At 35.9% G+C, this 16,713-nt stretch overlaps 1 protein-coding gene across 1 annotated transcript in view; it reads left to right on the plus strand.

The window, feature by feature from the left end:
* Positions 1-7,338: 7,338 nt before the first annotated feature.
* The window catches only part of LOC115483804, a 180,940-nt gene continuing 171,565 nt past the window's right edge, over positions 7,339-16,713 (plus strand). The window contains exons 1-2 of the mRNA XM_030226124.1: positions 7,339-7,358; positions 13,992-14,346. Of these exons, the coding sequence (XP_030081984.1) occupies positions 7,339-7,358; positions 13,992-14,346 (375 nt within the window). The remainder of the gene's footprint in view (positions 7,359-13,991; positions 14,347-16,713) is intronic.

A 16,713-nucleotide genomic window follows, 5' to 3' on the forward strand; every position in this document is an offset into this window, starting at 1 on the left:
AGCGACGTTGTTGTTCAGAATTATTTTTAATCTCTTAACTCGCGGTGTGGGCGGGAGTGTGTTGCGGAGTTTTTTATTTATAAATAATAAAGGTGTATTTTAATAATTTTAAATATTTTTTTCGCAATCCATGTGGATTGTGCAGTGGTTCTTATAAAACTGTCTGTGTTAACTTATATTTATGTTTTCTTAAAGTTTAAGTTCAGTTGGAAATAGGTCATGCTGAAAATTTCATTAAAAACCATTAAGTAAAACAGAAGTTATTAAACAAAAAGTTTGCTCATGCTAAGCATTTTTCCGAACCATTGAAATGCGTGTATTCTTCACTATTTAAAGAATCAACATTTCAATTGCATTGTACTTGAATTTATCAGCTGCTACTTAAGTTCAAATTTGCGACTTCTTGTAAAACCACGGGGTTGGTAGAGTTGAAGAGCTTGCATAGACAATGTGTGTTCGAGTTTTGTTATCGTAATGTCAGTTTATATATTTTCTTTTTTTTTGAATACTCGATACGACTATAGAAAATATTAAAAAACGCAATAGGACTGGGATCAGAGTATTTCATAGTCGAGCAACCTGACTAGAGCTTTGTTACTTGTTATATATATTTGTCTTTGTAAATAGCCCTTTTGTTCTGCGATATATATTACTATTTTTTTCATCTTCATTCTTACTTCACTTTAGTAAAACCTCGCGTTATGATAATCAACAATCTCAAAATTGGTCAACTTAATATTCCAAGTCTAGTATGGTACTCTGATGTATAAGTATCTTTGACATAAATACAAGTCTTTATTTTTTGACTTTCCCAATTAATCTATTTTATATACGGCGATGTTGACATTAGGCATCCTGTTAAAGTGCTGGTGTTGTGCTTTAATGGTCAAAGTGTTTCTGGTATATATAAGTTAATATTTCTCGTATTCACTTGTTTAGTTTTACGAAATGTGGTTCGTACATGGTATGTTAACCGCTACCCAAAGGTTCTTGGAATTCGCTGACTGCTACATAGTAGTATTATTCTGTAGTATTATTCTGTGCAACGATCAAGTTCGGAACTTGTTTATGCACAAAAAGATTAGACGTTTAGCTTATTATTGGCTTATTGCTGATTGGATACGATGAACACTGTAGGCCATGTTATTAGCTTTTTCTCAACGTTGCCAATGTGTTGTAGGTTTTCGAAATTTAGTCTTTGAAGGTAACGTAAGCTCAAAATTTCTTGATGACCAGTAATGTTAATGAGAGTTGATGTTGCAGAGCCTGGACGTCTTTGGACGATGCTTCTCATGTTCTTATATAGAGACCCATTGATGTTGATTTCATCATCGAATGTCAGCAAAAACGTGTCATGGAGAATTTGATCTGCTCCGCTGTTCATTTTCATTATAGCCGTTTCCTCATTTAGTATGATGATCCCATCATCTATCACTTCCGGTGACTGAAGGGGACTGGGACGAGTACTACAATGTGCAATGCCTCCAGGGTGTAATTGTTGTACGCATGTCGCTGAAGGCAACTCCTTGCAGAATGCAAAGAATGCAATTTCTAATTGGAAAAATTGTATTAAAACAGTCTGCCACGTTGTTGTCGCCATTGAAATTTAATATTGTGCCATTATGCTAAACAGGAAAAATGATTATCTTTTTACATACTAAATTAGGATTAGGATATTTGATTATAAAGTGTACAAACTTATGATCTAACAAAACGTTCACATAGGCTAATTCTATTAAATCGTTTAGAGTTATAATTGAAGAGTGCTCATTTAAAATTTCTTTTAGGTCCTTCGAATCGAGAATTGCTGGGTTTATTATTTGAGTCTTTGCGAATGTAATAGACAACATTATTGTCTCAAGCTCTGAAATTACAATTCTATTTCTTGCGAGTAATATTTCGTAAAGGTGACCTGAGTCAATCTGATTTTCTTTCGCAAATTTAACTATAGTGTTTATAGATTCTGTTAAATTATTAATTCTTTCTTGAATTTTTGTATTTATTAGTGCGTGTCTATTAATTGATTTACTTAGTTTTTGTTGATTGAATTTTAATTTTCTGCAAGTCTGCAAAGCCTGGAGTTCCAGCAACAATCTTCTGAGCTGTTCCCAGAATATTTATACTCCTTGTCTGTCTATGATGGATGTTTACTGTATCTAAAAATGTTTTAATATGACCTATGTCTGATTCAAGAATTTTTTTCATGTGCGACTGTAGAAAGTGTATCATTAAAGGTATGTATGTAATGTGTACCATTATAGGTATGTAGTCCGAGCTAGTGTAGTTGACGATCTTTCCGGCTGTTATGGTTACGAAAAGTAGTGGGCATAGAATCCAAATCCTAATAAAGATATTAGATTATGTACCTCCCTTCCCTTTATAAGAACCGTTGTCCCCAAATCGGCTTCTACAGTAACGTCCTTAAATAAGGGCGTTAAATTATTCCCGAGTCTTTTATTTATTTTCACGAGGACCTTGTCACCTACTTAATTGTTTTTCAAGTTTTAAACATCTGGCAATTTCCGCGAGAGTACTATGGAATCTCTCTACTTGACCATTTGATGTACTATGGAGCGGAATATACAATGTCAACGTTAAAATGATTTTTTAAGAGTGAATGAATCGTTCCTGAATTTAGTGATGGTTCATTGTCGCAATATGCAATTTTGTTGTGGGGGTAAAAGTTCATGAGTTGTAGAATAAGTGGTTCACTGTCTACTATGGTTCTTGAGGGTTGAACAGTTGCAAATTTTGAAAGCTAAGAAATATTTCATGTAATATGAAAAAATGTTTATGTGGAGGATTTCGCCTACTCGATTGGGAATTAGCGTTTTACTAATAAGCTGTTTTTTCGGATGCCGGTCATATTTTGACTTTTTACAAATCTTGCCAAACGAGTTTTGCTTTACATTTTCCTGAACTGCTCTATGAGCTCTGATATGTTCTGCAATTATTATTTGTTTCAGCTTGTTTTTGTCAAGGACATCTATGACCAACTTGTTGGAATGCCAGAATTGGGTTGAAGGGAAGGTCGAAACTAATGTATTTTGAATAAATGCAAGTGTTGGTAAATCGCATTTGATCGCATTCACCACTTCCTTTTTAACTGCATCGCACACCTTTTCCACTTAGTTTTCTCTACTAGGCTAGCATATGAGGTGTCGTGTTTTTTGTTCGAACATAACAATAATTTTCTCAAAGGCCGTAGTGCCTTCTTCAATAATTATTTGATTTCGAAAGCAGTTCACCGGTTTGTCTGTGGACTCAATGGTGTATGTTAGCGACAATTCGCTATGTATGGTGGCCAGGTGAGATGGAGCATTTGCTTATAATGGTTTTGCCTTGAGAGAGCATCAGCGACAAAAGTTTCCTTTCCCGGTTTAAAGAAAATGTGTGCATTATGCTCATCGATGAATGATTTCCATCTCTTTATTTTCGCATTCGGATTCTTATCCGAGCCTGCAAATGTTAGTGTTTAATGTGTTTGTGTTTTAATTGTTTACACCATATAGATAGTTTCTCAGAGTTTTCAAAGCCCATACTATCGCAAGAAGCTCACGTTCATTTTGTTGCGAAATTTAATTCATTGTCCCTTAAGGCCCTAGAGATCATGGTAATTGTCTTCTTATCTTGTGATAAGACTGAACCGAGGCCAGACGAAGCGTCTGTTGTCAAGTCGAAAGGTTTTTGGTAATCAGGGTAAAGGAGCATTACGTCTTCAGAAATTAATATGCTCTTGAGTTTCTCAAATGTCAACTTTTGTTTTTCATTGAGGCTCACAGGGATTTTCTTTGACTGTCCGGCGCTTACGTTGCGTTGTCACCTTTTAATATGTCCGTTAGTGGTTTGGCTAAAAACGCAAAATCTTTTATAAAGCATCTTGCTAAGCCAAGGAATGATCTATGATGGAACAAAGTAGTTGGCTGCTCAAATTTGCCGATTGTTTCTACTTTGCCGGGATTGGTTGTAATGCCGCCACGGGACAAGACACTCTACTTTCTCTTTGAAAAAATTAGACTTTTCTCGTGATACCCTCATGTTAGCATTAAATAATTTGTCTAATACCCAGGCAATGTGATATACGTGGTTTTCCATGTCTTCTGAGAATATAATCACGTCATCCACGTAAACTTAGCACGACTTGCCGATCTGTACCCGAAGTACGTCATTAATTGCGTTGGAATATTCCAGGAGCATTTTTTAGACCACAGGGAAGTCTGCAGAATCAAATTTCCCGTTTCCTATCGAAAATGCGGGTTTTTCTCTCTTTCTCTGCAAGAAGAATTTGGTGAAATCCCGATTTTAAATCAAGAGTTGTGAAGTACTTTGTCTTTCCTAAGTTTGAAAGGATATCTACTATGTTCGGAATCGGATATTTGTCATCAACCGTTTTCGTTTTAGTTTTCTAAAACCAATGACAAGACGTTTTTTTTTTTGTTTCCCTGTTCATCTGCTCATTTTTTATCGACTACCCACACCGGATTGTTATACGGTGAACTGGATGGTCTAATAATATTATCCCTTAACATGTTGCTTGTTTCATTATTAACGAACTCAGTTACTCCTAATGGGTATGGATATAATTTTGAGTAAATTGTCTTCAGTTCGAATTGCCTTACTTTATTCCTAATTATGCCTAATGCCTGGCAATGTCTTGAGCTTCCGACATAGTCCTCAAAAAGTTTATATGCTGTATGTGCGGCTGTACGCCATGAAACATAGCCGTCAAATTCGGGTACAGATTTTACCATATCTAGACTTTCCTCACACTTAACATTGCGATCTATTACTGCATTTTCAAAAACTTCCACTTCAGATACGGACACTGCTGTTTTCTGTAATTCTTTTTTCATATCTCAAGTAGACTTCTAATAGTCTTTTCGACAAAAGGCATTTGTTTGTTTTTACTTGGTTTAGTGTTAATCTGTCTTTTAAATCTTCTATTAGTTCTTCAAACTCGGTGTCAACTTCTTCAACTTTACGATCACTCATAAGATTTTCACTTCTTAACTTTACGATCACTCATAAGATTTTCACTGTTTATCTATTAAAAATGTTGTATGCAAAGATTCAAATTTTAAACACTTGAATTGGGTTTACTTTATATTTAATATATTTTAATAATTATTATTTATTTTTTTTAGATGAACACTCTACTTACATGACTTACTTATTTTGTTTTTAGCTGAAATAAGTTTTTTTATTTTTTTTGCGTTGTTTTGTTTTGTTGCAGTTCCCGCTATGCCGATCAAGTGATGCTAAGTTGCTGCTTACAAATTTTGGGTTGAGTAGTTCGTGCCCCACGTTGGGCGTTACTGTTTTTGTCGTCTTCACTTGTTTAGTTTTACGAAATAAAGACAAAGATATCGTTCTGTGCCGGGTTATTGTTCAAATCAAACTAAAACTAAAAATACAAAAAGATTCTCATGTGAAGCTATCCCTGCCCGATATTCGCTGACACAGCGATTTGGCCGTGGATCATATGGTTCGTACATGGTACGTTGACCGCTACCCAAGGGTTCTTGGAATTCGCTGACTGCAACATAGTTGTAGTATTATTCTGTGCGACGATCAAGTGCTTATGCACAAAAAGATGTTTGAGACGTTTAGCTTATTCTTGGCTTATTGCCAAATAATATATATAAAATAAATAAAATAAATGTAGGCAATTTGTGTAGGCATATGTATATATCCGGGTAGAATATACTGATTCTTGTAGGCTTCGTAGACGGCGTGACTAAGGTAACTAACGCGCCCACAATAAAACAATAACAATCGTAGCGACATTTTTTTCAGTAATTATTATAGAAAGTATGCATGCTGGCGCAATAACAATAAAGTTTAAGAAACTCCGGGAGAAGCGAGTAAACTAATTAAAATGGGCATGCAAGGATAGGGACGGCCTATATTGAGATGGACAGTGACACGTGACAACATCGCCAGAGGCCGCTCGGATTTGAGCAGCGGGTGCGTCCCGTCGATGCTCACGTGCTGGCCAGCAATTACGCCACAGTTGCACGTGAAACAGCAACAGTATTCAGTTCTATTACCAGTAGCTCTGCTGACCAGCACCGCTTAAAGGGAGACGGTAGACGGGAGACGGTGCGAGTCCGAACAGAAGTTCGTCTCTTTCACCCCTACAGATTACAAACGTTCCTTGCTACTTAACAGTAACGAATGCAGTCGTTCTCGTGGCAGGCCGCGTTCCGAAAAATCAAGCAGACTCCGTTCTGTTACTGGCCCTTCCAACTCAGTAAAAAAGTATTAAAAAAATAAATATTTTCCGTAGTTTGTATCGAGTATTCAAAAAAAAAAAACAAATAAAAATCGTCCTTAAGACACCAAGATTCGAACCTACAATTTCTACGCAACGCTCTTCAACTCTACCAACACCGCCACTTCATAATTAAATAAAAAAAAAAATACAGAAAAAATGTACCATCGCCACCAATCTCGAAACCAGGGATTAACCTCTTACGAGCGCCGCCTCTAACATCGTAGTCACTGCACCGCTTGCAAGAAGAGTTGCAAATTTGGACTTAAATAGCAGCTGATCGCAATTTCGATTCTTCGAATAGAAAAGAATACACGCATTTGAATGTATAAGTTAACAACAATCAAGTTGCAACTTTGCAACTGAATCAAATTACAATTTTGTAACTTTGTCGTCTGGGAAACATCCAATAATCCAGAAATGCTAACATAAACATCCGCCACGCGCAATGTAGAAATGCCTACTCTGCATTTCTGCATTCACACCAGCCACTTGAACGACTCCAGCAGCGAACGTCGCGTAGTATAAATTAGCAGAATAAATTTTGTCAACTTCAGTCCCAAACAAGAATCTGAATAAAGCGGTTCAAATAAATAAATCGTTATTTTATTTAAAATTCAATTTAAATAATTAACTGACACCCGAGCAGGGACCAGCGAATATAACTAATAGAGCAAAACAGTTTCTACAGTTATAGAAAATATCAACAAGTGGCCAAAAGAGCAAAACAGTTTCTACGGTTGCGAAAATATTCGAGAGTGACTAAAAGAACAAAACGATATCTATCTATCAATAGTGCAAAACGGTATCTACGATCACGTCAAAATTTTCATCGCTGGTCAAAGTGAAAATCGAGGGACTCCCGTATAAATTAAAACGGTCGATTCACTACAAAATTTTATGCACGATAACGGAAAACATTGTTAAGTGCGGAAAAGACAGTGTATCAAAAGTTGTAAGATCCACTCCCAGCTTTACCTCCACAAGAAGTGAATACCGAGAGCCTTAGTAGGGGCTATTAAAGGAAGTCGCCAAACCGGACCCACTCAAGGATTCCAGGAGGAATGATCACCGCAGGATTTATGTAAGCTAGTTAAGAAAATTAAGAAGTTTTAACAAATACATAAAAGAAAATACATACAAAATAATTATTAAGATAACACACAATCATTTTTAAGATAATACAATACAGATTATCTAAAATTAAGTAAAATGGCAAATCAAAACAACCTAGTAAGACCTTCAGTTTTGGGTAATAATATTTCACCCCCAATCCCACAACCGGCTAATAGTGACTCTACTAGAGCACCCAACATAACATTAGAAAAACTAAAAGAAATCATAAACAATATCGTAGTCGAGAATCTAAACAAAACCAAGACCCAATCTATCGATAATCCATTCAATTACTCTGACGTTACCATCAACCCAGACCAAAGACATAGAATTGACGACTTAGATAAAGTACCTGACGTAGTGAAAGGACTAAGGGAATTTTCAGGAAACCATGCAGAATTTAGTTCTTGGAAAAAGAGCGTAGACCGCTGTCTATCCGCTTATTCCGATTTAATAGGAACACCCAAATATTTCGGTATAATAAATACAATACGAAACAAAATTGTCGGCATAGCCGATACGGCACTTGAGTCCTACAACACTCCACTTGAATGGAATGCTATTTCAAAATGCTTGACTCTGCATTACGCAGACAAGAGGGATATAAACACACTCGAGTATCAGATGTCAACCTTAAGGCAGGGATCACAATCTGTTGAAGATTTTCATTCCTCAATTTACAATCATCTGTCTCTCATAATTAACAAAATAGGGGTGATGGGATTATCTAAAGATCAGGAAATACTACTAACGAATGTGCACCGTGAAAAGGCCCTTAACACATTCATAAGAGGTCTACGAGGTGACCTCCCCAAACTACTTGGAGTTAAAGAACCAACTGACCTTCCCCAAGCATTACATCTGTGCTTGAAGCTCGAAAATTAGAGGTTCGTTGCCTTTCAGGCGATTAACAAACCACAACCCTCGACCTTCAGGGCAGGACGTATGATAGAAAAAACTCCACAAAGACCGACCCAGAACCAATACAGTTACGCACAACAACAGAACCAATACAGTTACGCCCTACCATGTTCCAACCACGCTTCATATCCAATGTCCCACAAAAACCCAATCAGACAACATACTTTAGACCTCAAATGAACCAACAGATAAACCGACAACAATACCAAACCTTGCCTATTCCGCCACCGACTGGTCCAAAACCTCTTCAAAGTCCAGTACCAATGGAAATCGACTCAACCGTACAAACTCGGCAGGTTAACTACATGAACCGGCCGCAACATAACCGAACAGATAAAAGACAGCACAACTACAATATTCAATCAGAAGGACTAAATGACTCAATAGACGAAACTTCTCAACAACAGAACTACGAACAAATTCAACAAACAACTGCTAACGATGAATAAATAAATCTCTATCCTGGACTATTTTCCGACCCCAATAAAAAACTTAAATACGTCACAAATATTAGAGCAGGAATCAGAACAAATTCGGATATCCCAGTCTATTCTAAGTACTACCAGTACCCAATGTCTTTAAAAGAAGAAGTAGACACACAAATTCAACAGATGCTAGACGATGGTATTATTAGACCATCCAGATCACCTTATAATTCCCAAAGAAACTAGATGCTTCTGGAAAAAAGAAATACCGAGTAGTCATAGACTACAGAAAACTAAATTCAATCACAATAGCTGATAAATACCCAATACCCGATATAAATGTGGTACTTTCCCAATTGGGTAAAAACAAATTTTTCTCAGTACTAGATCTGAAAAGTGGATTTCACCAAATCCTTTTAAAAGAATCAGACATTGAAAAAACTGCTTTCTCCATAAACAATGGAAAATATGAGTTTACACGACTTCCCTTTGGTCTTAAAAACGCGCCATCTATCTTCCAGCGTACTCTAGATGACATATTAAGGCAACATATTGGTAAAATCTGCTACATTTACATTGATGACATAATAATCTTTAGTGAAGATGAAAAGTCACGTGTTCAAAATCTCAACTCTACAATTGGACAAATGCGAATTCCTTAAAACTAAAGTAGAATTTCTAGGGTTCGTAGTATCAGATAAGGGAATAGAAAGTTAATGCCATAGCTAACTATCCTGTACCCAAAACCTTAAAAGAGCTCAGATCTTTTTTGGGCTTATCCGGCTACTACAGACGATTTATTAAAGATTATGCCAAATTAGCAAAACCACTAACAACTCTACTTAGAGGAGAAGATGGAAGAATCTCGAAACATATGTCTGCCACAAAACCAATAAGCATGGACAAAGAATCTTTAGAAGCATTTCGTAAACTAAAAAATTCATTAATCTCGGAAGAAGTACTTAGCTATCCCAATTTCAACAAAGAATTCCAGCTGACTACAGACGCATCTAATTTCGCTATTGGCGCTGTACTTTGTCAAGATAATAAACCTATCACTTTTCTCTCAAGAACCTTATCAAAAGCAGAAGAAAACTACGCCACAAATGAAAAAGAAATGCCGGCAATTATTTGGGCTATTAAGTCCTTACGTAACTACCTTTACGGTAGAGCAAAAGTACAGATTTATACTGATCACCAACCTCTAACACACTCACTAAGCAATTGGAATGACAACGCTAGGATTAAAAGGTGGAAAGCCCTCCTCGAGGAATATGATTACCAACTTATCTACAAACCAGGGAAAGATAACATAATCGCAGACACACTATCCAGAATTCCGTCAAACCAAATAAACTCAGTAACTTCTACAGCACATAGTGCTAATAGCTCCTCACATTACCTAATCCCAAGTGTTGAGGCTCAATCAATTCATTTAGAAATCAAATAATTCTTTCAGTCTCCGATCAACCAAACTACACGTTTGAAATACCCTTTCAGTGCTTTCAAAGACACACCTTTTTAAGGAAATCATACTCCAATGACGAATTGATAGAAATCATCAATGGCATATTAACAACAGAAGACATTATGGAACGAATTCAAACATTTTATCCACAACATTTCAAAACCTATAAAACAAGATTTACCCAAATTAGAGTTACAGATCTTATCAAAGAGTCAGATCAGGATGAAGAAATCCTAAAAGTTCATAATAGAGCCCACCGTAACGCAGACGAAAATAAAATTCAGATATCTTCTAAATTTTATTTCCCTAAAATGAAAAGCAAAATAGCTATCATTCTACAACAATGTCAAATCTGCAAAGAGGAAAAATATGATAGGCATCCAACCAATCCCCAAATCAAAGAAACCCCAATTCCAGAATACCCCGGACACATTATTCACGTCGACATCTACTCTACAGAAGGGAAGTTAGTTTTGACAGCAATAGACAAATTTTCAAAATTGGCACAAGCCATAAACATAAAATCAAAATCAATTGAAGATATCAGACTACCCTTAAGAAACATAATATTCTATTTCGGCGTTCCAAAATTTATAGTAATGGATAATGAAAAATCATTGAATTCCGCATCCATCCCTTTTATGCTCAGAGATCAGCTCGGCATCGAAATTTATAAAGCCCCTCCATACAAAAGCACGGTAAATCGCCAAATAGAAAGATTTCATTCTACCTTATCCGAAATAATGATAGTTCTAAAGAGATCCAATATTCATCGAAACTTCGAAGAACTGCTAGATAGAGCCGTGTTTGAATACAACTATACTTTCCATTCTGTCACTAATAGACGACCTTTAGAAGTGTTCTTTGGCAGAACTGTGACTACGACCCCAGAACACGGCCAGACTGGACAACATAACTCGACTGAAACAAAAACAAGAACAAGACCTACAACACCACAATAAAGACAGAATACCTTTAAAAACATATAAACCAGGTGACACGATTTTCATAAAATAAACAATAGATTAGGATCAAAACTGTCATCAAGATTCAAAAAGGAAGTAGTAAAACTAGACCATGGTACAACCGTTATTACCCAAACAAACAAAACAGTTCACAAAAGTAATATCAAAAACGTATAATTACAGTCTACTTCTGACATGGCTTATAAACACAACAAACGTAGAGCTCGCCATAACGAACTATACGGACGCACAAACCATCATAAAGGTCTGGGGAAAATTCAAGCAACCACTACTAGAATTATTCATGTAATTGACATTAAGAAAATAGAAGAAACACTGGTCATACTTACTTTCCATACCGAACAATCACTGAAACACAGTATATTTCATCACACCATAAATCGCGAAATTAATCAAACAAACTCCATATTCTCATCAATAACCTCTTCCATAAATAGACGAACCACTAGATCTATTAATCTTACAGGAACAGCCTGGAAATATATTGCCGGAAGCCCAGATCATGACGATTTCGAGCAAGTAGAAGAATATCTCAATAAGTTAACTACAAACAATAATAAACAAATAATTATATATACACAATTAGAGGACAGATTAAATAAATTAACAACCGTCACAAATAGTCTAACAAATACAATAAAGAAAGATAGTATGTTCAGCAACGACATTGCCATTAACATTCAAAACCAGGTCAGACTTATCAAAGAAGAAATAGTTAACATAAAATATGCAATTCAATGGGCCAAGGTCAATATCATAAATTCATTCTTATTAAGAGATAACGAACTACAAGAGACAAATAGAATCTTTAAAGCAGGGAAAATGCCCCAACTCTCAATAGAAGAAATGTTAGAATTTGCCGATGTTTCAATTTTGCACAACAAAACAATTTTATTGTATGTAATAAAAATACCAAATTTAGAAGAAACTAACTACGAAAATATCATAATAAAACTTGTAATTAAAAATAACCAAATTGTCAATATAGATTTTAAAGAAATACTGTTAAGTAAAACAAAATATTATGGCATTATAAAAGATTGTAAAAATTTCAATAACATCAAAATTTGTAATAAGAATGAGATCATAAGTCTTAGAGACAACACATGTTTGCCCAGGCTTTTTAATGGAGAAAGATCAATATGTAAATTTAGTAATGCAGACCACATCAGCGAAATAGATGAAATTAACAGCGGATTTATCCTACTACAAAACTTCAACGGAACCATTTCGCGACAAAATAACACCACGAAGCTTAAAAGCACCTACTTGGTAAACTTCTGGAACGAGACCATCGACGTCAATGACAGGAGTTTCGGCAATGTCGGAAACACTCTGTTGAAACCGGGAGCCCCGATAATCCAAATCACCCCCGAAGAAACAAAGCGACTGAAGATACTCTCCCTAGAGGCTCTTCAAACTTTACACATAAACAACACACAAAAAATCGAACAACTACAAATAGAAACTTATGGAGCTGCAGCAGTCATCGCCCTCTACATTGTGGTAATAGACGCCTTTGTACTCTACTTGTATAAAGGCAAAGAAGAAAAAATCATATTGCAGCTAGCATCCCCCACAACTAGAAACAATATCAAAAATCAAAGCCCCTCCACTTCAATTCAATAACATACCGTTCTTTTAAGTCGCTTGAGGACAAGCTTGGATTTACGAGGGAAGAGTTAATAACAATCAAGTTGCAACTTTGCAACTGAGTCAAATTACAAATTTTGTAACTTTGTCGTCTGGGAAACATCCAATAATCCAGAAATGCTAACATAAACATCTGCTACGCTCAATGTAGAAATGCCTACTCTGCATTTCTGCATTCACACCAGCCACTTGAACGACTCGAGCAGCGAACGTCGCGTAGTATAAATTAGCAGAATAATTTTTGTCAACTTCAGTCCCAAACAAGAATCTGAATAAAGCGGTTCAAATAAATAAATCGTTATTTTATTTAAAATTCAATTTAAATAATAATAAAATTTATTTATATGTGTATAGGAAAAAAGCGTGGCGTGGCGCTGCTGACATTTGCTTTTGCAAATTGGCCAAACGTTTTGTTTAATAACTTCTGTTTTACTTAATGTATTACTGAAATGGATTAATTACATTTTCAAAATATTCTATTGATTTGGCAGTGATGCAACCGCCTTCACATAATGACCCTATTTCCAACTAAAATTAAATTGTAAGAATTTGGGGAAATATGGAGCCGGTATCCAAAATCCAACAAAAATCAAAATTGTATAAAAGATACATAAAACTAAGTACGAAATTTGAAACTTACGAGATATAATTTATTAACTGCATTTCGATCATGTTTTTATTCGATAACAATTAAATGTGAATAGTTATCGAATATTTGAAACAAACTTGACCTGCGCGTGCTATACACGGACCTACAAAATTTCAAGTCTCTAGCTCTTATAGATGATGAAATCCACACGTCCACACATACGGATAGACGGACAGACGGACGAACAGACAGACGGACAGGGCTTGTCGTCCAGATCAACAATATATATACTTTATTTGGTCTGCCACGCCTCCTTCTGCCTGTCACATACATTTGCACAAAACCATTATACCCTGATTTATTATTGATTAAAAGGGACCAGGGTATAAAAAAAATACGTGGTAAATTTATAGATTTGGAAAACTAAAAGGGTTTTTATTTCGACATATGAAAGGCAGAACAGTTTTAAATATTTTTAAAATTTTTTTTTATAACAAAAGGTAAATTTTTCCATTTTAGATCTTCACAGCTCTAGCACTAAAATATACTTATTTAACAGATTATTTTTGATATGCTTATTAACTGTCTCGGGATGGAATATGGGATCTATATTTCTGATTATGTTTACAAGGTTTAATACTGATTCGACAAGCATAGGAATAAGGACAACATATATTCGTTGGTCAAACACATTTCCATCAGTCAGTATATGTCTTATTAAAAATAAGATAACCAAAGATTTTTCAGCAACTTTAAAAAAACGAGTCTTTGAAGACAAACCCCTTATAAGTGGTTATGAAAGAAATATCATAGAATACCTGTTTGCGACCTCTGACGGTTCTAGCATTAAAGAAGAATATTGTAAGGCCCTAAACTCAACATGTGGAGTCAATATTATGGAACTCAGAAAAGAAGTAAGTACGTTCATTTAACTGTATATTTCAAAGCTATGTAATAATACTATATTCCGCACCGTCAATTGGCCTAGAAATATTCAATATATATTTGTATACCTTCAACCCATTGAAAATGGGAAATTTGGTCATATTTTTGTTGAAATGCAAATAACAGGCATATATATTCTTGTTTTATTGCTATCGACAAGCATGAATATACAGCAATCGAAGATTCTAAACATGCTGTATTTGCAATCAACGACAAACAGTTAGTGCAATGGTCCTATCACATAATTAAAATCGAAATAAACAAGTAAGAAAACTCTAGTCGGGGTGCCCGATTAGGAGATACACTGATCCCAGTCCTATCTGCGATTTTTAATATTTTCCGTAATTTGTAACGAGTATTGAAAAAATACAAATAAAAACTGACATTACCACACCAAGATTCGAACCCACAATTTTTACGCAACGCGCATCAACTGTACCAACGCCGCCACTTAATAATTAAAAAACAAATAAGAAAGATCTGGTCGGGGTGCCCGACTAGGAGATACCCTGATCCCAGTCCTATTTGCGTTTATTAATATTTTCCGTAATTTGTATCGAGTATTCAAAAAAGAAGAAAACAAATAAAAAACGACATTACGAGACAAGGATTCGAACCAGGGTTGTTTGCGCAACGTGCACCAACTCTACCAACACCGCCACTTCATAATTAAAAAAAAATAAAACAATAAAAAATATTTCATCTCCAGCGGTCTCGAGCCCTGGGCCTAGCTGCATACGAGCGCCGCCTCAGCCACTGCACTGCTTACTCGAAGAGGTGCAAATTTGAATATAAGTAGCAGCTAATAATTCAGCACAATTCAAGCGCAATTTCGACTCTTCGAATAGAAAAGGAAAAATGCATAGGAAAAATGCGTACGCGTGGCGCTACTGACATGTGCTTCGCCTTCACATAATGGCCCTAGTTCCAACTAATCTTAAATTTTAAGAATTTGGGGAAATTTGGAGCCAGTATCCAAAATGCAACAAAAATCAAAATTGCATAAAATATACATAAAACTAATTACAAAGTTTGGAGGCTCTAGCTCTTAAGACGTCCGAGATATAATTTATTAACTGCATTTCAATCATGTTTTTATTCTATAAAAATTAAATGCGAATAGTTATCGAATATTTGAAACAACTTAATATGCGCGTGCTATACACGGACATACAATGTGGTTCGTACATGGTACGTTGACCGCTACCCAAGGGTTCTTGGAATTCACTTTCTGCATCATCGTTGCAGTATTATTCTGTGCAACGATCAAGTTCGGAACTTGCTTATGCACAAAAAGATTTTTGAGACGTTTAGCTTATTATTGGCTTATTGCCAAATAATAAATATAAAATAAATAAAATAAATGTGGACAATTTGTGTAGGCATATGTATATATCCGTGTAGAATATACTGATTCATGTAGGCTTCGTAGAGCAGCGAAATTATTTTCAGTAATTATTATAGAAAGTATGCATGCTGGCGCAATAACAATAAAGTTTAAGAAACTCCGGGAGAAGCGAGTAAACTAATTAAAATGGGCATGCAAGGAAAGGGACGGCCTATATTGAGATGGACAGTGAGACGTGACAACATCGCCAGAAGCCGCTCGGATTTGAGTGCGAGTGCGTCCCGTCGATGCTCACATGCTGGACAGCAATTACGCCACAGTTGCACGTGAAACAGCAACAGTATACAGTTCTATTACCAGTAGCTCTGTTGAGCAGCACCGCTTAAAGGCAGACGGTAGACGGGAGACGGGGAAACGGTGCGAGTCCGAACAGAAGTTCGTCTCTTTCCCCCCAACAGATTACAAACGTTCCTTGCTACTTAACAGTAACGAATGCAGTCGTTCTCGAGGCAGGCCGCGTTCCAAAAAATCAAGCAGGCTCCGTTCTGTTACTGGCCCTTCCAACTCAGTACAAAAGTATTAAAAAAAATATTTTCCGTAGTTTGTATCGAGTATTCAAAAAAAAAAAACAAATAAAAATCTTCCTTAAGACACCAAGATTCGAACCTACAATTTCTACGCAACGCTCTTCAACTCTACCAACACCGCCACTTCATAATTAAATAAAAAAAAAAATACAGAAAAAATGTACCATCGCCACCAATCTCGAAACCAGGGATTAACCTCTTACGAGCGCCGCCTCTAACATCGTAGTCACTGCACCGCTTGCAAGAAGAGTTGCAAATTTGGACTTAAATAGCAGCTGATCGCAATTTCGATTCTTCGAATAGAAAAGAATACACGCATTTGAATGTATAAGTTAACAACAATCAAGTTGCAACTTTGCAACTGAATCAAATTACAATTTTGTAACTTTGTCGTCTGGGAA

Source organism: Drosophila hydei, unplaced genomic scaffold, assembly GCF_003285905.1.
Source record: "Drosophila hydei strain 15085-1641.00,03,60 unplaced genomic scaffold, DhydRS2 tig00000060-arrow-pilon, whole genome shotgun sequence".
NCBI lineage: Eukaryota > Metazoa > Arthropoda > Insecta > Diptera > Drosophilidae > Drosophila > Drosophila hydei.